This window comes from Pan paniscus, chromosome 1, assembly GCF_029289425.2.
Source record: "Pan paniscus chromosome 1, NHGRI_mPanPan1-v2.0_pri, whole genome shotgun sequence".
In the NCBI taxonomy this organism is placed as follows: Eukaryota; Metazoa; Chordata; class Mammalia; order Primates; family Hominidae; genus Pan; species Pan paniscus.
The window spans coordinates 45,002,402-45,023,372 of record NC_073249.2 but is presented as its reverse complement, the minus strand read 5'-3'; the positions used below and the strand labels follow the sequence as shown (position 1 = coordinate 45,023,372).

The following is a 20,971-nucleotide window of genomic DNA, read 5'->3' as shown; positions in this document are numbered from 1 at the left end:
AAGCATTGGGTTAGGAGGAGGAAACCTGGGTTCTAGACCTCACTTGTCATTCAAACAGGGCTCAGCACTACGCCTCTATCACCATACTCCCACCCGCACCACCCCACCAAAGCAGGTTTTTCTTCCCTGCTCCGATCCCCTTCAATTCCCCAGTGAGACAGCCCCAGTTTCAAGTGAGGTTAGCAGGATTGCTGGATAGCCTGGATCCAGTCCCTGGATAGCCCACTGCTGCTCATGTGGTCCCAGGAACCAAGCAAAACCAGAACAATGACCGCACCACCTGAGGCTAGGTAGAATTTAAGAGGCTAATTGCAAGAATTTGTCTAATTAAAAGCAAATTGGCACCTGCAATTATAGATGCCTGTTCTTCTCAGATCATGACGAGCCAGACTGGGTGGACACGATGATGTCAGAGCTAAGGAGGGACCTCACCTCCTCCTTAAAGAGGGCCCTAGGCCACCTCACTGCAGAAGTGGAGCTCCAACTAACCCGAGGAAGACATAGCTGAAACCAGGGTGGACCAGCTACCCTGAAGCCTCAGCACTGATGCATGTTTATCAGATCAGCACTGGCAGCTCCAGCTCTATTTCCTGAATTCACATGGTGAGGACCAATCCTCTACAGAGACTAAGTGGGTGACCTGGGAGGACTTGACAGTATCCCTGAATACCAGCTACCCTAAAAACATTCCCACCAATCCACCTCAGCACCCATCTGGTCTTTGAGTTAAAGCCTTGCCTTCCGAAATATGATGTTCAGTAACCGACATTTGTGTGATTATTCTCAGTTTACAAAGCACTTCCATGTACATTACTCACCTAGGTATCAGCTAGGTAGGTGGTAGTGATACTAACCCCAGTTCTCAGGCTAGGAAGTGAAAGCTCAGAAGGATTAAGTAACTTCCACAAATCATATGGCTATACTACTTGGGTCAGGATTTGAAACCATGTCTTCAAATTCCAGATGAGCCTTCTCTCCATGACCACAGCAGGAGCTAACATACAGATCGTAATTAGTTTATCAGATAAGCTTGTGCTACTTTAGAAAGTGCAAAGAGGTCTCATGGGAATGAGAAATGCTGGGTAGATTTGACAAGGGAGAAATCAAGACAGGATGTGCACATGGCTGTGCAGGGGCGCGGACAGGGGCTGCAGAAGTACCAGCTCCAGTGGAGTATCCTATAAGCCATGCACCTGCCAGAAGAAGCCCCCAGCAAGTGTGCCATTCCAGGGGATTCTCCTGGAGGAAGTGGCTGCCCTGGGCATGTGTGTGGCCACCTCACCACATTCTGTGCCAGTAAGGCCACAGTTCATGTGGGGGCTCCAGGAAAGCTCAAGAAAGAACTTGAGGGTCTTTGGAGGAACAGGGGCACTTAGTCTTGAACAAGGAGACTTGGGAGGGCTTGGAGGGAGAGAGACGATTATACCTGTCTTCAGATATCTATGTTTCTCATGCAAATCAACAAGGTAATAATAACAAACACATTTATCACTTATTCTGCTCAGCAGGATTCTATGTGCTTGCATATGTAACCTCATTTATCTTCACAAGAAGCTTATGAGATAGGTAGCATTATCTTCATTTTACAAATGGAGAAACTGAGGCACAGAGAGGTAAAGCCACTGTTAGCATCATATCACTGGTAAATGGTAGATTCCAGATTCAACCTGAGTTTGACCCCATAACTACATTTTGTTTGTTTGTTTGTTTGTTTTGAGACAGAGTCTTGTTCTGTCACCCAGGCTGGAGTACAGTGGCACGATCTCGGCTCACTGCAAACTCCGCCTCCTGGGTTCAATGGATTCTCCTGCCTCAGCCTCCCAGGTACGTGGGATTACAGGAACCCAGCACCACACTTAGCTAATTTTTATATTTTTAACAGAGATGGGGTTTCACCATGTTGACCAGGCTGGTCTCAAACTTCTGGCTTCAAGTAATCCACCCGCTTCGGCCTCCCAAAGTGCTGGGATTACAGGCATGAGCCACTATTCCTGGCCAACTGTGATCTTAATGACTCTGCACACACTACCTTTTAAGAAAAGCCAAAGACTCGAACACACAAATATGTTTATTACATGGACATATTATATATTGCATTGTTATTAATATGGACAACGCCACATTTGATAAGTCTCTTTTTAAAAATTGTCTCACTCCCAGTCAAACAGATGGATCGAAACAATAAATGAAAACCATGAAAAAGTTGTAATACTCAATGTTGATGCTCATGGCACACACACACACACAAAAATCCATTCTCAGACACAGCTGCGAGGAATGTAAATTAGTGCTTTTGAACGAGGGATTTGGCAAAATATTTTAATAATGTAGCCATTTCACTTCTAGAAATGCAACCTAAGGGAAAAAAGTATTGATATGTGTGAAGATTCAGATATTTATATGTTCATTGTAGCCTTGTTTATAAAAGTAGAAAATTGGAAGTACCTAGTTTAACATAGGGGCCAAATCAACAAATAAATTGAAAAGGTATATAATGAAATATGAGACAGCCACTTTAAAATGATGCTGTAAAGGCCAGGTGTGGTGGTTCACGCCTGTAATCCCAGCACTTTGGGAGGCCGACGTGGGTGGATCACTTGAGCACAGGAGTTCAAGACCAGCCTGGCCAACATGGCCAACTCTATCAAAAATACATAAAATTAGCCAGGTATGGTGACATGCACCTGTAGACCCAGCCACTTGGGAGGCTGAGGTAGGAGGATCGTTTGAGCCCAGGAGGTTGAGACTGCAGTGAGCAGAGATTGTACCACAGCACTCCAGCCTGGACAACAGAACAAGGCCCTGTCTCAAATAATAATAATAATAATAATAATAATAATGCTGTTAAAGAATATTTAATAATATGAAAAAATGCTTTCTGTTTAAGTGACAATAATACACATCTGGGCCAAAATTTTAATGATATATATGTATTGTGATAATCTAGACATACACTCATGCATGAATTCATGAAAGTACAAATACACCAAAATTAAAATTATATATCAAACCTATGGGTAATTCTTAACTTTGCTTTAGGTTTTTCTACATTTTTAAATGACAATGTATTACTTTTACACTCACAGAATAGTAATTCTTTTAATGTACACCCTTCATCACATTAATTCTATGCCTTGGAATTTATCCTAAGTCACCCAAAACACAGAAAGAGCCTTATGAACAAAAATGTTCCTCTTGTGCTATCTGTAAAAGGAAAATAAGGTAACAACCTAAATGTCCAATATAGAAATGATCATGTAAAATATATTACATCCACACACGGACTATGATATACTATTTTAATCAAAAGAAAACTATTTTTATGACCACGTAAAAGAGAGAGGTGACTTGTTCTGCACAGCTTCAAAGAATCAGAACCAGAGGGTGGAACTTAGAAGTCGGCAGATTTTGATTCAACATAGAAGAATGTTCCAGCCACAGAGGAAGCTGCCTTGTGAGGTAATGAGCTCCCTGTCACTGAAATTATCCAAGTGAAGCTGCTGCTTCTGTCAGGGAGGCTGAGGAAGGCTCATCTGGATGTGGAGGGAGTCTGGACTAGATAGTCTCTGAGGGGCGTGTGAAGGTTGTGGGTGCAGAGCAGGAGCCCCCTGAACAGACAGATGGTCAAGGGAAGGCTTCCACTCAGCCTACCCTCAACTTCTTTTCCTTCTGCTCCCAGTTACTCTAAATGTCTCCCAAAATATAGTCGTTTTTTCCTCTCTGAATGTGCTTTAAGTGTTTGGAGACTGGCCTGCTCAAGTCCCCTCATTAAGCCCTGGCTTCCTGAGCCCGTTCGCCTCACCCCAGAGCTCAGGGGAGTGCGAATCCTGCAGCTCTTTTGTGAGGCACAGCTCCAACCTTCCTCTGGGGGGCCCCATGGGTGCGCCAAGACCAGTGCCAATGACCTCATCAAATTCACAACAGGCAGTGAGGAAGACGATGAGGAAATTGGCTCGGAGAATGGAACCGCAGCCCGTTCAGCACCAGTTGACACCACGCTCCCATCTGCTGTTGCGGCTTCTTCACTCTGGCCTAGGCCAGTCCCCTGGGCCAAGAGAGCTCGCTCTATGAGCCCGAGGCTGCAGGCTGGGTCTGCGCGAGGTGGGGGCTCTGATGTCAGCCCGGGAGCCAAGGTGGCTGCCTCCCTCACTGACTGAGGGATCAGTAATTATTTCATTTACAAGCAGAAATAATCCAACTCAATAATCCAGGCAGACACATTCAAAGTAATTATCTGTGTAATGCGTCCTGCACCATCACCTTCCTAGGAAGGAGGAAAAGAAGCCTAGCCCAGCAAAAAAAAAGCAGGGGGGGACCCCCATTGTCTGCAGCCTGTGTGCAGCAGCCCGCCAGGATTAATTACACACCAGTGCTAACACATTTATCACCTCGCCGCTGATTGGAAAACCAATGACTTTTAATAACTCATATCTGTGGCTCGGCACTCTGTGCCCTTGTGCAAAGACACAGAAACTCGCTTGTTTCCATAAGGAAAGCCCAGTGGCAGTGCCAGGAGGGGTGCCCTCAGCCCCTCCTGCCACCCCAACCTGGAGACAGGCCTGAGCCTAGCCGCTCCCACCTCCCCTCCACCAGCAGGGTCTGCTCATGTCCTGCTGAAGCTAAAATGCAGCTGCTCGGGGGTGAAAGCTGGCGACTGAACCGTCCTAGCCACAGGAGCCCTCCTCAGTTTCACACTCTTCCAGGGTGGCCTGGAAGACAGGATTTGGGAGATTTGTAGGGCAAGTGCCCGCAGTGCCCCCTCACCTGCCCAGACAGTGGGCTCAGGCAGATAACTGCCAGCCAGGACCCTGCCCCACCATGCAGGAGACCCTCAGCAGAGTGCACCACTCAAGTGATCAGATTGAGGGTAAAGGGTCTACAGGGCTTTGGGAAGAGCCTCCAATCCCTGAAGGCTGCAACCTCCTCTGACACCAGCTCTGAGCTCCAGCCTCCTCCCCACCACCTTCCACCCTCCTGCAGCTCTCCCTCCCCACCCCTGTGCCCCGGGGATGGCTCTCCCTCTATCCCGGTTCTCCATCTCTGCTCTCCCAGGCTCCACAGCCCCCTTCCCTGCCCTGGCTGGCCTGTTGTCTCAAAGAGCATTTCCCAGGAGCCTCTTCTCCCTTCTTCTCCCTTCTCCCCCACCCCCGCCACTTTCCTGTCTCGCCCCGCTTCCCTCCCCTTCCACTGTAGCCCTCCTTACCCTTCTCTGGCCAGTTCCCCAACTGTCCTCCTTTCCTCAGACTCCTCACACAATACCTCGAGGCTCTTAGCTGGCTGCAGCCTGGTCCCATCATTATAAACGCCATCCCCTCATTCCCTGCCCTCCTCTACCACATACCAGGCTCCAGCTCCTTCAAGAGCTCCCCACTAAATCTGAGACCCCCAGAGCTCAGATGCGTCCTAGGAATTGGAATCCAAGAGCCTCTGTCATCCTTCGACCCAACCTCTGACTCATAAGAATGATACACACCCTGACCCCTCCCCACGCTGAGGAAGGTGAGTCCCTGGGGCTGACCTGAGCCTGACCCTGGACCCCCTCCAACTCTCCTTCCTGCTGGCAAGATTAAAGGGAGGGTGGGCTGGCCTCTCTGTGCTAGCTTGCTTGGGGGACCCCTGCTGGACCCTAGGAAGCTGCCAGCCCCAACGCTGCCCTCATCCAGGAGATGCAATTCAAATGTAATCAATTTAAACAGCATCAGCCCTGACAGGGGACTCTGGAGGTGGGGGTGGGGGCACAGGGAGGGCTATAATTAGCATTCTCAGCATCCATGATCCCCAAGTAAGGCTGCCAAGGATGAGAGATGGGGAAGCCAGTGCTCCGCAGTGCAAGCAGCCCAGGCTCACGCGGCAGACAGGCAGCTGCCAGCCCTGACCAGAGCCCAGCCTTCCTCCTCCCACCTCATCTATGTGATGCATGAAAACAGACTCACCGGCTTCTGAGGTGTGATCCCCGCGCTGGAAAGCTCTAACTCTGCGAGCCCCAAGGCACCCCTCCCCCCAGCTCAGGCCAGCTGGGGTCCTCCTCCCCCGCCCCTGGGGCCCCCTTCTGCAGAGCGGGGCTCCGGATCTAATCTGATCTAATCAGTCATCTCTCCGGCTGGCAGGTCCCTGGCGCAGGGAGAGGATGCTGTTGTGGTTACTGCAGGATCCAGCATCTTTCCCAGGCAGAGGCAGCTGGGCATGCTCCATCGGCTCCCCCGGGGATTTCAGGGCCACGTGACTCTCCCTCCCCAAGCTGTCACTTAGGATCAGGAGTAAATAGTCCCCGAAAAGGTTTAACTCCATCTACACCAGCGACAAGCTGCTAACCATCCACGCAGCCTGCCTGCCCGGGAGAGGATGGGGTGGCTCAGCACAGCCTCCTGGGCCTTCCACCACCAGGAGAAGGCTGCCCCCCAAAGGGGAGCAGGGCCACCGTCTGGGTGAGCTGCATTTTTAGAGTCCCCCACAAGAGACTGCAGGGAGCCAGAAACTGCCCAGGGTCTTAGAATCATGTGTGGGGCCTCACCCAGCCAGCCTGGTGATCACCTTTCACCTCTGTGGCTGTCTACTCCAGAGAGAGGCACGTCTCTAGGTGTCAAGAGGGCTTGGCTGGGGCCCTGGGGCCTCCCCATCCCCCGCCCCCCTCCTCAATATGGTGAATTTAGAGAAATAACATTTGGAGAGGGTTGGGGGCCACTATGAGATGCCAGGAGGAGTGGGGTGTGAGTGGGTTGTGGAGCCACTGCCCCCATACCAACCAGCCAGGCTCCTCCCAGGCCCTGGGAGGGAAGTCTGTGCTCCTGTTCCTTCCGTTGCACATTCCTTTACAGATAAGGGCTTCAGTTGGTAAAAATGATATATGTACTCAGACCACACTAAGACAGACCCACTTGTATTGGAGTCGAGAGGCTTAATTTTTTAATCAAGTTGTTCTAATAATAAACAAAAAATGCAATTATCAGGTGAGTGGGGCCTTGCAGAAACCCTTTCTCTAGCTCCTGCCCAAATCGGTCTTGATAACCCTGAGCAAGGATGCTAGCCAAGCTACGGGGTACCTGGGTTCTGTATTATTCAGGATCAGAGGCAGAAGGAAGGACTTCAGACAATAGGGTCGTAGCCCTGTTTCTGCTTAGACAAAGATTGCTTTCTGCCTCAGTTTCCCTTTATCCACATCTCTCTCAGTTTTCCTCTATCCACAGATTCTCTGTGACAATGGGCAAGTGTAATAAAAACATTGATTTCATAAACAGGATCAGAAAGATGGAAAAAACCAAAAGATTCCCACCTCAACCTCCAGGCAGGCTCGCTGGTCTCAGTCCCACCTGCCCCTTAAACCTGGAAACTGGGGACTGAACCAGATGAGCTTCTGGAGTCACTTCTGAATAGATAAATATGTCAAGAAGCAGGAGCTAGAGAAAGGGTGTCTGCAAGGCCCCACTCACCTGGTGATTGCATTTTTTGTTTATTATTAGAATAACTTGATCAAAAAATTAAGCCTCTTGACTCCAATACAAGTGGGTCTCTCTTAGTGTGATCTGAGTACATATATCATTTTTACCAACTGAAGCCCTCATCTGTAAAGGAATGTGCAATGGAAGGAACAGGAGCACAGACTTCCCTCCCAGGGCCTGGGAGGAACCTGGCTGGTTGGTGTGAAGGCTGTGGCTCCACACCCCACTCACACACACCACAGCATTGGAGGAAGACAGGGACCTAGAGAGCTACTGAAGGGACTGTCTTTCCCACCCCAGGGCAGGCCAGGCTGGAGCCAGGAATCTGGGGTTAGGGCAGCAGGCACAGCTCAGCAGCACTCTTGGGGAGGGGGACTCTTGGTCACCTCCCACTGTTCCCCTGCCCAGCTGAGATGTCAGGCCAGCCCTGCATTGGCTATAGGAAAGCTGCTCTGCTGAAGGGGCAGACAAGTTGTGGATGAGGGCCCAGTGCCAGGCAGGACCGATCAAGCCCAACTCACCTGCCCTGGCTCTCCAGGACTTGGCAAGGCTGCCAGGTGCAGGCAGGGGGAGAGTCTGCTTTCAGTCAGCCAAGATGAGGGGCTCTTGGGGGTCTCTGACCCTGCGGAGCCAGTGGAGGAAAGGAGTGGAGGCAAGAGATTACAGCATCCCAGAGGGAGGCCGGGGAGGGGGACAGAGACCCCAGCCCAAGCTCCCACAATCCTCAGGCAGCTGGAAAAGGCAGGCGACCAACAGATGGGCCTGCTGGGCGGGTTTCCTCTCTGGCAGGCAGAGGGCAAGGGCCGCAGACGAGTCCCACGGATCCTTCGAGAAGCCTGAGCCAGACGTGTGAATGTTTCTGGGGGATCTGAGTAGCTTCAGGGGCATGAGAAGCCAAAGGGAGGGTCGGTGTGGGGTGCATGCCTTTAGCTGGGGGACCAAGGCGGAAGAGATGTGGTAGCATGAAGATCTTAGAGCTACAGCAAGGACAGGTGAGGCGGATGGACCAGAGATAATAAATTCCCTTTGCCAAATCTAAGTTCTTGCTCTGCGAGCCCAGAAGAGGAGAAGCAAGCCTCACCTAAACAACTCCAATGGGGAAGGCGTGAGGTGGCGTGAGGGAGGGAGGATTCCACAGAAAGCACCTCTGCGATCCCGTCTCTCCTCTGCTCTACAATCACTGGTCCCCATTGCTCAGAGGATCAAGTCCAAGCTTCCCAGGCACCTACTCATGGTCTCCAAACACACGGGTCCTCCCCACCTTTCTGGTGCCATCCCCACTCCCTACCATACAGTCTTGGTGGCCACTAACTTGACTGGCTCACTGCCCATTCAGTGGAACTGCATCCACATGGGTCTCTCTTCCTCGCAGAACATGCCAACTAGGGGCAGCAAAGGGAGCTCCGTGGGATGAACTAGCTCACTGCAGCCTCCACCTCTACCTGGGCTTTAGCAATCCTCCCTCCTCAGCCTCCCAAGTAGCTGGTACTACAGGTGCACACCACCACATGCAGCTAATTTTTTAGTTTGTTTTAGAGACAGAGTCTTGCTATGTTGCCCAGATTGGTCTCCATCTCCCAGGCTCAAGCAATCCTCCTGCCTCAGCCTACTGAGTTGCTGGGACTACAGGTGTGAGCCACCATGCCTGGCTAACGATAACCTGTGTGACTTGGAAGCCCAGCTCCATCCCTGAGTAACTCAGTGACTGAACAAATTACTTGACTATCGAGCCTGTTTTCCTCACCTGCAAATGGGCTTCTTTGAAGCCCAGCACATTCACTACCTTTTCTCCTCGGCCGCCTCCTTCTTTACTGTTCTGGGGTGTTATCTGCCTTTCTAAGCCTAGAGCTAGTGGGGTCACTGTACCAGAACTGCTGCCCCAGCACTCCTGTGCTCTGTCCTGTCTGCCTTCTGGAGACAACAGAACTGCTCTTGGTGGCTCCCCCGCCCCTCCCAGGGCCCCTGCTCCGGGGTCTCGCAGTTCGGGTTGGGGTCTGTACTGATGAATCCCAGAGACCCTGAGCACAGCCTTGGAGGCTCACCGGGGTCTCACTGCCCAGCCTGGAAGCACGCGGGGCAGAGACCTGGGCTTCTGATCTCTGCCTCCCTGCAACCCCTCAAGAAGCGCTGAGCAGCCCGTAGGCGCGCCAGGGCCGTGGGTGGACTGCCTGCCTGCACATTCTCGCACCTTCCTGGAGGAAGCTTCCAGAACAGAACAAGGAAGACCAACGGCTGGGTGGGGTTCCCTCGGTGGAGGAGCCGCAGGGGCCCAGCTTGGGAACCGGGTTATCAGGGGTGTGGCTCTGCAGAAAGCGTCCTGCCACGTCTCCCTCCCTGTCAACCTTGGGGAAGGAGAGAGGCACCCTTGGGGACAGAACTGGCCAGTTTCACCGGCGGCGGCTTCCGCAGGAACGCGGGGGAGGGAGACAAGGGGGCGGGGGAAGACTTCCTGTTGGGCAGGAATGGGTGTTACATAGCTAGATCTTTAAGCATCAGAAAGACAGCTACCAGACCCACTATGGCTGGGAGGTGGCAGGGGATGGGAAAGGTGGCCCTGTCACCTCCGAGAAGGCGCCTTCAGCCTGGGGAGACGCTGTGAGCAAACCCCCTGAAAGCCTTGTGGGGCCATCATGTGTGCTCTGGAGCCCTCTTGTGGATTCTTGCGGTAAGTGCATACAGGCTTTGCAGTGCGTTTCTCCCACGTTTTAACCTTTCGCTTGTTCTCTCCTCCTCCTACCACTCTTCCCAGTAAATGACACCTTCAAAACCACACGCACACTCGAGCAAAACGTCTGTTGTGGATACCATGAGAGTCACTTCCTAAATACCCTGAAAGAAAGAGCTTTTTGACACACAATTAACACATTGGTCTGCTCCTGGGCAAATGTCAATATTTGCTCATTGAAATTTCCCTCCCTCATCCACACTAAAAGAAACAAAATAACTCCTCCGGTTGTCTGGCTCTTATTATTACTTGGAATCCATGTCTGAAGTCGTTTGAGTTTCTAACTCATCCACCAACCAAATGTCATAAACCTTTGTGGGAACTGTGAAAATAGGAACGAACGGTGAGCCAGTCGTTCATTCATTCACTCACTCATTCAGCAAGAACTTACTGAGCACTTCGTTTGTCCAAGCAAGGTGCCAAGGATGCTGGGAAGCAGCCGTGCCATCATGCTAAGAGCAAAGCCTGTGAAATCAGGCACACATGAGGCCGCCTTCCCGCTTGCTTTCTATTAATACAAGCTTTGTGACATTGAGTAATACATACGAAGAACCAGTTTTCCCATTATTTGCTAAAAGCGGGATGATAGGACCTCCTCATAAAGGTGCGGTGAGGAATAAATGAAATAATGTCATAAAGCACTTAGCTCCTAGAGTGGCGGCTGCTGCTATGATATACAGAATGACCACCAGGTCTGGAAATGTATGTGAACACAGAATTCATGGCTGGTTGATAATTAAACAATATTGCCTGTGTCTCCGGACTTTACGACCCCCCTGTGTTGCCCCTGCCCTTGATGAGTTTTCAGTCTAGGCTACTGGTTCTCAAAGCGTGGGCCCCAGAGCAGCCACAGCAGCATAACCTGAGAATGTGTTGGAAATGCAAATTCTAGACCCTCTGAATCCGAAACTCTAGGGGTAGGGCCCAGCCATCTGTGCTCCAACAAACCCTCCAGTGATTGTGATACACGCTCCAGTTGGAGAGTTACTAATCTAGTGGAAAATGACACAAGTATAAGCAAATAACTACAATACACGGACACATCCCTGAAGAAGTGACATCATGGGCAGGGTTTGAAGGAAGAACAAGTGTTCTCAGGTGGGCATGAGCCACGTGAGGAGAGATTGGCACCTACAAAGCCCCGGATGCATGAAAGGGAAGCGAATGTTGAGGGAACCACAAGTGATTTGGTAGGGCTAGAGGAGAGGGCTAAAGAGCCAGGTGGGGAGTGTGGGAGGTGAGGCTGGGAAGGGGGGCAGGAGCGAGACTATGATGCCCTTTACGTGCCCAGATAGGGAATTTAGATTTTATCCTGTAAGTGATGGGTAACATGCAAAGTTTTTAATGGAGAATAATATGACCAAATTTGAATTCTAGAAAAAAAGCACTCTTGCAGCATTATGGCCTGGAGGCAGGAAGATCAGTTGGAAAGCTTCTACAATAATGGAAGTGAGAGTCCATGTGGGTCTGAACTCAGGCCATGGCTATGGAGATGTCGAGAAGTGGGTGGGTTGAGAGATATTTGGGAGGAGAATTGACAGGACCCGTGGGGGAGGCATGAGAGTGGGAAAGGTTGAGGGTATCTCCAAGGGCTCTGCTTTGCTGGTATTTCTAGAAAAGATGGAACCGGCACAGAGAAGCAATGACTTCAAGTCTGGACACAATGAATTGAGGGAGCTCAGAAGAAAGCTCTGGGCTGGTAGCTGAAGCAGAAATCAATTATGCCTGTGTTGTTTATCTCCCAATGTTTATCATGCGTGCATTCATTTCAGGAAATACTGGATTGCTATCATGCACCAGAAAGGTTCTAGGAGGGAGTGAAAAACACAATAGCCAGAATCTGCTCCCAGGACTTACACAGCAGTGGGGGGACCAGAAATACGTAACCAAACAGATACATAAACAAACGTGTTTCAGGTAGTGCCGGGTGCTGTGAAGAAAAGTAAGAGTAAGAGTGTGGAGGGGTGGGGGAATTCAGGCAGAGCAGTCAGGCATGGCCTCTCTGAGGAGGTGACACGGGCTAATCGAGAAGTCGGAACCAGGTGTGTGGAAATGGGAGGAGAGTGCTCCCAGGCAGGGGGAACAGCAAGTGCCAAGGCTCTGAGGTGGGAATGGGTTTGACATGATGGTGGGAAGGAAAGATGGCAGCACAGCCAGCCAGTCATGGGACACGAGGTCAGAGAGGTGGACAGGTACGTTTCTAGGGACTGGTGAGATGCCGTAATACATGTGAAAGTGTTTAGTGAACAATCTCTAGAGCCATGTACCAAAAGGAATATGAAGATGGTATCTGCAAGAGGGAGAAAAGAAGAAACAATTCACAATTCTTAACTGAAGCAAGAAGCATTTGGGTCCAAACAGGAAAAATTCAGTCTATAACTGTCATGTGATATTAGAATAATTTCCAGAACAGATACTTTGAAAGGAAGATGAAGAAGGAGGAAGAGCAGGAAGAGGAGGAGAAAGAGGAGGAGGAGAAGGAGGAGGAACAAAAGAAAAAGAAGAAAAGAAAGAAAAGAAAAATTGGCTTTCGCTTTAAGAATATGGTTAACAGGCCCAGGCATGGTGGCTCACGCCTGTAATCCCAGCACTTTGGGAGGCCAAGGTGGATGGATCCCTGGAGGCCAGGTGTTCGAGACCAGCCTGGCCAACATGACAAAACCCCATCTTGACCAAAAATACAAAAATTAGCCAGGCATGGTGGTGGGCACCTGTAATCCCAGCTACTCAGGAGGCGGAGGCACGAGAATCTCTTGAACCCCGGAGGTGGAAATTGCAGTGAACTGAGATCGCACCACTGCACTCCAGCCTGGGTGACAGAGTGAGACCCTATCTTAAAAAAAAGAAAAAATAGGTTAGCGGCTAAGCTGATGTAGGTGGTAGATGGTGGCAGATCTAAGTGCTGGTAGATCTTGGCGGTGGGGGATTGGAAACGTAACCCCTCCTATACAGATGGATGAGGATTTCAAAGCAGAGAGGGACGGAAAGGGGATGAGACAAGGGTCCTCCCTGCCCTGGCTAGACTGGGGCTCCCTCTGGTGGTGCCATTGCCCCAGGAGGCTGGGCAGAAGCACTTCACCATCCCTGCAGAATCTGAGGCCAGACCAGAAGGTGAGGCCCACAGGCCTGGGCACGCTGAGCCTCACCCTTGCGAATGAAACCAGATGGAGAGACCCAGGCCAAGGCAGAGAGAAGTGAGTTCAACTGGGTAGCTCATGCACCACCCCAGCCCAAAGAGCTCTGTCTTCTGCTTCCAAGGTTAAGTCCAGGGCAACTTCCCAAGGCACATCTTTAGCCACGGCAGGAAATAAGGGCTCCCCAGCCCACAGAGGGGCCTGAACAACTCCTAGGAGGAAAATAGAGCATCTCCGCCCACACAAACCACCCCCAGAATCGCAGATGCCCCCATCCACAAGAGCAAGAGTGACCGGAGCTGGCCTTGCCACCACCAGTCTGATGTCCTCCTTCGTACACCCCACGGACACCTTCCCTTCCCACTGCCTCCACATCCTGCCCCGCGGCTCCGTCTCCTGCCTCTGAACCTCTGCCTGTGTGTTTAGAACAGCCTCGTTCCTCTACTTTGTTGAGCCATCTCCTTCCCACCGGTACAGCCCAGCCCAACCCTCCACCCACCCCACCCCAGGAAACTTACCAGGACTGACACTGGTTACTGCCCAGGCCAACATAAACAGACGCACTGATACATACGTTCCCATCTCTATCTCAGCTCTCAGGAGCCTCAGCACCTCCTAGCCAATCACAGACCCAGCAGTGCCTTCAGTGAAAAACCAGACACTTTAACCATCTCTCCTCCTGACAAGGATGAAAGTGGAACCAACAGCGACATCAGAAAGGAAACTGCGTCTTACTCACTTGATGAAATACACAGCTCCTTCCTGGGTGGAATCCACTTCCCAGCCCTTGGGCAAACCTGTGAGGAAGCAAAATCACCAGAATGAGATACCCTGGGATCAACCTCTCTTCCTGTCTTCCCACAAACCCCACCTGCACTTAGGAGGGATGGGTGCCTGGACAGTCAGGAAAATCCAAATATAAGCCAGCCGAGTTCAAACCAACCATTCCATCCTTTTTTGTCCGTGATTTCTAGCAGTGAGATTCCCAGCAAATAATGAGAGATATGGGAGTGGACGGGATGTCCTCCGTCAATGAGCGGTGAAGTGACCGAATGAATCATAGCCTGGCAGGACGCACTCATTCATTCAACAAATCTTTACTGAGCATCTACTGTGCGCCAGGCCCTGTGCCAGCCCCTGGATACAACAGTGAACACACAGATGGTTCCCCTGGAAGTGTCCTCAGGATCATCTAACCAGAAGGGCAGGTCACTTGCCCCAGGAACTCATCACAGATCATTAACACCTAAGATCCGAGTAAGACTCAAGTCTCCAAATACCAGGCCAACATTATGGCCATCAGGCTGTGCTGTTTCTGGACAGGAAACCAAGGACCTAGGAAATCAGCCCCAGGAAAATGAAGAGACTTGCAATTTTTAAAATCTTTAATAGTGTCTCTGAAAACAAAAATTATCCATGGAAATGCTCAGAGGAGAATCACAGAATCTCAGTGTGAGCAAGGAAGTTGACAGTGGCCAGGAGGCACCCAGGCAGTCCCCACAGGTGGCCATAGCACCTCCATCTCCAAAGATCACTCATAGGCACTATCTCATCCTGCTCGCTCTCCCAAAACAGCCACCCTGGGCAGCATCCCACCTCCCCAGCAAACAGGATTCCTTCACCCCATGGCTGAGGAGGAGGAGCCTTTTGAGAGACCCAAGAGAGTCCACTGTCAGAGGTGGGGACAGTCAGGGAGCTGGCTGAGAACATTCCTTTTGGGAGTGCGAGCCTCCTGGCTGACATATTGGAAAACAGGTGGGGATTCTCTTGATGGACAGTGACTGCCACCTTTCTGGTCAGTCCACACGCCTGCCTTGTGTATGAAGTCTTACAGAGCATAGCTATTCACTGCTGGTCTGACTGTCTCCTGCCATGTTAGCAGCTGCTTTGAGGCACCAGCTGCTGGGGAGCAGTGCCTGGGTTCTGCAGAGTGGCAGGTCCAGTTTCTAATCATTCATTTTATTCACCTGTATTTATCAAGGGTCTATATTTCCACAGTTGCTGCTGATGGTGATGCTGCTGTTTCAGCAAAACAGGGCAGCCAGCAAGCCCAGCTCCTGCCAGGACTTGGCCCACCTATCACACCAGCTACCACTTAGCGAGTACTTCCTTCCTCTAAGCTATGCACTTTACCTCTGCTAGTGCATTTAATCTGCATAGCAACATTATACAATAGGTGTCCTCCGAAACATTTTCGCCGATAACAGATGAGGAAACAGAGGCCCAGACAGGTTCATCAACTGGCTCAAGGTCACACAGGAAGTGTCTGGGCCGGGATGTGAGTGCTGCTGTGCTGTCTCCAAAGCCCACACTCTTTCCTCTGTGCCGCTCCATAAATGCTACTTGTTCCCCTCTGTCTCTGTGGGAGGACGTTGCCATTCAGGAGGGCGTGGGTTGGCATTCTCCCCAAGTAGAGGGATCCCCATTGGGTCGGAATCATAAATAATTCTGCCACTGTGATGTGCCTGGGAAAGAGGCCAGTATGGATTATGTCCCCTGCCTTTTTCTAGCAACTTCCCTCCACACTGCCCTCTCTGCCTGGGCAACACCAAGAGTGCTTATATTCCCATCCAGGCGGAGTGCCCGCTGAGGCAGCTGCCCTCCCGGCAAGCTCCGGGGGCATCTTAACCCCTTCCCAGCCTTAGACAACCAGTTGGCTGCAGCCAAAAATGAAAGCATTGGCTCACAGGCTGGTATTCATCTTCCACTCCTACCTAGGATGATAATGAGGTGGAAGGACTCAACCTGTAAACAGCTGAAACACTGAAGGTGACACCACCATCAGCCTGGTAGAAAACAGCCTTGGCCTTAGAGCCAGGAGGCCTCGCTGCAAGTTGGAAATACAATGGTGACAATAACAGCAGCAGCCACCTCCATTTTGGGAGCCACCTCTCTGATGTAATGCTACTAGTTTTTTGAGGTTCATAATCCTCTCCCCATTATAAAGATGAAGAAGCTAAGTCCAGGAAGAATTAAACCCCTAGTGCAAGAGCACACTGGAAGAAATAGAACCAAGATTGAGCTCAGATCTCTCTGCCTCCAAAATGTATGCCTTTAACCATGACACCGCTTTGCTTATTAGTCAAATGGCCTTGAGCCAGGTACTTCCTCTCTGTTCTTCAATGTTTCTACCATAAAATGAAGAGTCGAACTCCATGATCCCTGAAGTCTCTTCCAGAAATGATCCCAGCTCAGAAGCTAAAAAGAAAAGGACTCTGAACAAGCCAAAGGCTTCATCCTGTGTGTCCAGCAGTGCCAGCTGTGCCCATGATTGACGGAGGCCTTGGAACCAGGCGCCTGGTGTCCAGTCTGGTGAAGCGCTGGAAGGCGAGAGGGGGAAGGGCTGGAAGGCGAGAAGGGGAGAGAGATCTCCCCACATTGTGACCCACACCCCCTCTTACTGGCCTGTGGTGGCGTCATGAGGAGGATGAATGGCTGTTCAGTTAAAGTACCCAGGCCTTGTGATTCTTGATGTCTCTACCTCAACAGCTTAGACTGAAGTCTTTTTCCTTGGTTGTTTCTTCATTTCTGACCTGTTTGTGTCCCACCTTTCCCACTAGCCCTGAGGGCTACCAGTGATGTTTTCTCCATAATCAGCAATGAATGTCAGCCTTGTCCCCTTTCATGTTTCTCCTCAGTGGGAGAAACAGGCGCTCCCACTAGCTACATGGGGCCATTTACATTTGAATTAATTAGGATTAAAAATCCATCTGGGCACAGTGGCTCACACCTGTAATCCCAGCACTTTGGGAAGTCGAAGTGGGTGGATCACTTGAGGTCAGGAGTTTGAGACCAGCCTGGCCAACATGGCAAAACCCCATCTCTACTAACAATACAAAAATTAGCTGGGTGTGGTGGCACACACATGTAATCCCAGCTATTTGGGAGGCTGAGGCACGAGAATCTCTTGAACCCGGGAGGCAGAGGTTGCAGTGAGCCGAGATTGTGCCACTGCACTCCAGCCTGTGCGACAGAGTAAGACTCTGCCTCAAAAAAAAAAAAAAAATTCAGGGCCTCAGTGATGCTTGTAACATTTCAGTTGTTCATTGCCACATGTGGCTTATGGCAATTGTATTGGGTAGAGCAGATAGAGAACCCTTCCATCACGACATAAAAGTTCTAGAGCGCAGCACTGGGGGCTGGCTTCTGCCAGTTCAAGAGCCCTTGAGACAGGGGATTTTCTGACTGGGCAGAGGGATGAAAGATGAGTAAAAATCTTTGTCCTCAAAGGCCTGTCTCAGATACTAATTTTGGAGGTGGAAGCTTAGAGAGACACTGAGGTGAGCTCCAACAAGCCTGCAATCTCCCCCAGATGGCAGGCAGTCCAAATGCTAAGCTGAGTCCATCCATGGAGAAAGGAAAAAGTCAGAAGCAAAGTTGGGGCACAGGATTCCTGCTGCCACCTCAAGCTATTACATCCTCCTCAATTGCAAAGGCAGGGACAGACAGGTTCCTTACCTGGGCAGGAGGTGTGTCCACTCTGGATGGGTGACTTTGTTCCAGGGTGCACCCAGCTGGTTGACTTTTCCTCATCACTGCAGAAAGATCAATAAGAAAGTGTCAGCTACAAGAGAGGCTTTTCTGAGCGGGACACTCATCTCCAGATTCACATTAACACCGACTATTCAATCCCAGACACATGAGATGAGAGCATCCACAAGGCTGTTCATTCATTCACATTCACAGAGAATTATTTACTAAGCACACTCTGAGGATTTCAGGATGAATAATATCGAATCCCTAACCTCAAAGAATCTACATCCCACTGGGAAACAAATGCATAAAAAGATAGCTGCAATACAATATGATAGGCACTGTAATCCCTATTGTAACTATGTGTAGAAAGTGTGATACCATTGCAAAGAAACGAGTGCTACCTGGCATGAGGTTAAGGAAGGGGAAGCATGAAGGCTTCACGGCAGAGGCAATGTTAGAGATGATTGCTAAAGTCAGGTGGGAAAAACAAGGAAGGTCCTTAACTGGCAGCTTCTCGAATGGATAAGAAAAGGAGGAGACTGCATGAACCCATAGTCCTTATGTGTCAACAATGCTACATATTTTTCATTCACGACATTCCCTCACACTGGAAATTTTACAGATTATGAATCGAGGTTCAGAGAAGTTAAGAAATTTGGCCAAAGTCACAACCAATAAGTGATGAAGACAGGATTCAGACCTAGATCTGTCCCCGACAAAACTCTTTCTGATACCTCACACCCAGCAAGGCAGGCTCCCCAGCAACACAGACCCTCTGGGCTCTAGATTGGATGGCAGATGAAGCCATCATCATTTCTCAATCCCCACCGACCAAGTGACACAGACTTCCAGAGCCAGATGTGATCCAGCAAGAAGCATCTGACTGTCTTGGCTACTTCAGGTATGTGGAGAAAGGGACTCTCAGGTCACGTGGATCACCCAGGCTTTAGGATGGCATCTTGGAGCCCAGGACAAGACTGTACTCAATGTCTTTAAGGTATAATGGATGTAGAATAAACTCCACTAAGAAAGACTCCATTAAACTTTTATTAAAATGAGATATCGAATAAACACCCTAAAAAATTTACAATTTAATAGTTTTGACTTATCTATACACCTGTGAAACTGCCACCGAAATCAAGATAATGAATTCCCAAACTTTCTGTGTGACCCTTTGTAATTCCTCCTTCCCACCCCCAACCCCAAGCTCTTTCTATCCTCACCCCTCTCCCCAGCAACTGATTTGTTTTCTGTTACTATAGATTAGTTGCATTTTCTAGAGTTTTATATAAAAAGAATCATACAATCATACAATACAGTCATGCAATCATACAATCATACATCTTTCCCTGAAAAACTTTTTTTTTTTTTTTGACGGTCTCACTCTGCCATCCAGACTGGAGTGCAGTGGCACAATCATAGCTCATTTGTAGCCTCAAACTTCTGGGCTCAAGCAATCCTCCCACCTCAGCCCCCTGAGTGCTAGGACTACAGGCATGTACCACCATGTCTGGCTATATTTTTTCTTTCTTTTTTTTTTTTTTTTTTTGAGATAGAGTATCACTCTTTCACCCAGGCTGGAGTGTGCAGTGGCACGATCTTGCCTCACTGAAATCTCTGCCTGGGTTCAAGCAATCCTCCCACCTCAGCCACCCAAGTAGCTAGAGTTACAGGCGTGCACCACCACGCCTAGCTAATTTTTCATGTATTTTCAGTAGAGACGGAGTTTCACCATGTTGGCCAGGCTGATCTCAAACTCCTGACCTCAAGTGCCTCAGCCTCCCAAAGTGCTGGGATTACAGGCGTGAGCCACTGCACCTGGTCTCTGGCTATTTTTTTTTTGCAGAGACAAGGTCTTACTATGTTGCCCAGGTTGGTTACAAACTCCTGACCTCAAGTGATCCTCCTGCCTTGGCCTCCCAAAGCACTGGGATTACAGTGTGAACCACAGCACCCAGCTGTCTGACTTTCGTGCTTTTTTCCATATTGTGGTGTGTGGTTGTTTGATTCCATTTAATTGCTGAATAGTATTCCATTGTAGGAAACACCACAGTGTGTTCATTCATTCACCTGTTGCTGAACTTACGGGTTGTTTTCAGTTCTGGGCCATTACCAATAAAGCTACTATGAACATTTGTGTACTAGTGTTGGTGTGAAAATATGCTTTTTTTTCTATTAACTCCACTAATTTTCTCTAAGGTTGGACACCTGCTACAGGAAGAGACCTCCCAGCTAACCTACCCCTCTGATAAGCAGAGAAAAAACAAAGTCACTGTTCTAGTGACTTCTGAGCTCAGGCACCATTGAAGAAGACTCTAACATACTGGGTCTCTGGTCTTGGCTTTGGTCCTGGGAGGCAGTGGAAGAGGAAGCCAATAAAAAGGAAGGGTTTGGAGAGAAAGTCAGCCAGTGCCCTCACCTCCGTTACATCTGTCCTGAGATTTTTCAGCCCCTGACTCTCCCCTCCTTGCACACTGTCCGCCCCCTCAGACTTCCCATCTATCTCTACCCCACTGGATATCACAGACAACCCTATCACACCCTTGACATTCCACCACAGCCCTCAACTTCCTCTTCCCCTTGTCTTTGCACCATCTTGCACCCCTTGTCAGCACCACTGTCTGGGACAACGCAGTCACAGGCTGTCTCCACTCCAGCACCGGGCTGATGGGGGAACTGGGCCTCGGAGAACTGGGGTCACTGCAAATCCAGTCTCCCAGCTTAGCTGAGCCCTGAGTGCCACCTAGAATCTTCTTCAAGGTCCCCAGTCAGTTGCCATCTGCAGAGTGCTCCAAGCCTTTCCGGCTAACCTCAGGTCCCAGGGCTGCCTCTACTACCCAGCCCCTCTCCCTGCATATCCAGTCTCCCAGCTTAGCTGAGCCCTGAGTGCCACCTAGAATCTTCTTCAAGGTCCCCAGTCAGTTGCCATCTGCAGAGTGCTCCAAGCCTTTCCGGCTAACCTCAGGTCCCAGGGCTGCCTCTGCTACCCAGCCCCTCTCCGGCACAGAGGATCTTATGTCTTAATGACGAAAAAATAGAAAAGATTAGGTGGGAGCTTTCCCAGTATGCCCAATCACCTCACCACCAAAACTTACCCAGATTCTCACCCATCCTTTAATACTTGTCTTCCTCTGGAGAAGAGGTAGCCCTCTCTCCCCTTTAAGGCTAATCTCTCTGCCTGGGTTATCGTCCCCCTCCTC

The 20,971-nt window shown here is 50.0% G+C and overlaps 1 protein-coding gene across 16 annotated transcripts in view; it reads right to left on the bottom strand.

Moving 5' to 3' along the window:
* Positions 1-20,971, bottom strand: part of PLEKHA6 (pleckstrin homology domain containing A6) — a 157,823-nt gene that overhangs the window by 132,861 nt on the left and 3,991 nt on the right. For 14 of the 16 annotated variants that reach the window (XM_008976578.6, XM_034944427.3, XM_063597744.1 and 11 more), the window contains exons 2-3: positions 17,754-17,830; positions 14,035-14,092 (exon numbers count right to left, since the gene is read on the bottom strand). In XM_008976578.6, coding sequence (XP_008974826.2) covers positions 14,035-14,092; positions 17,754-17,830 — 135 coding nt within the window. Of the gene's footprint in view, positions 1-5,933; positions 6,303-13,813; positions 13,837-14,034; positions 14,093-17,753; positions 17,831-20,971 lie in introns of those variants that run through there. The other 2 variants (XM_057301576.1, XM_057301574.2) reach the window with 2 other exon arrangements.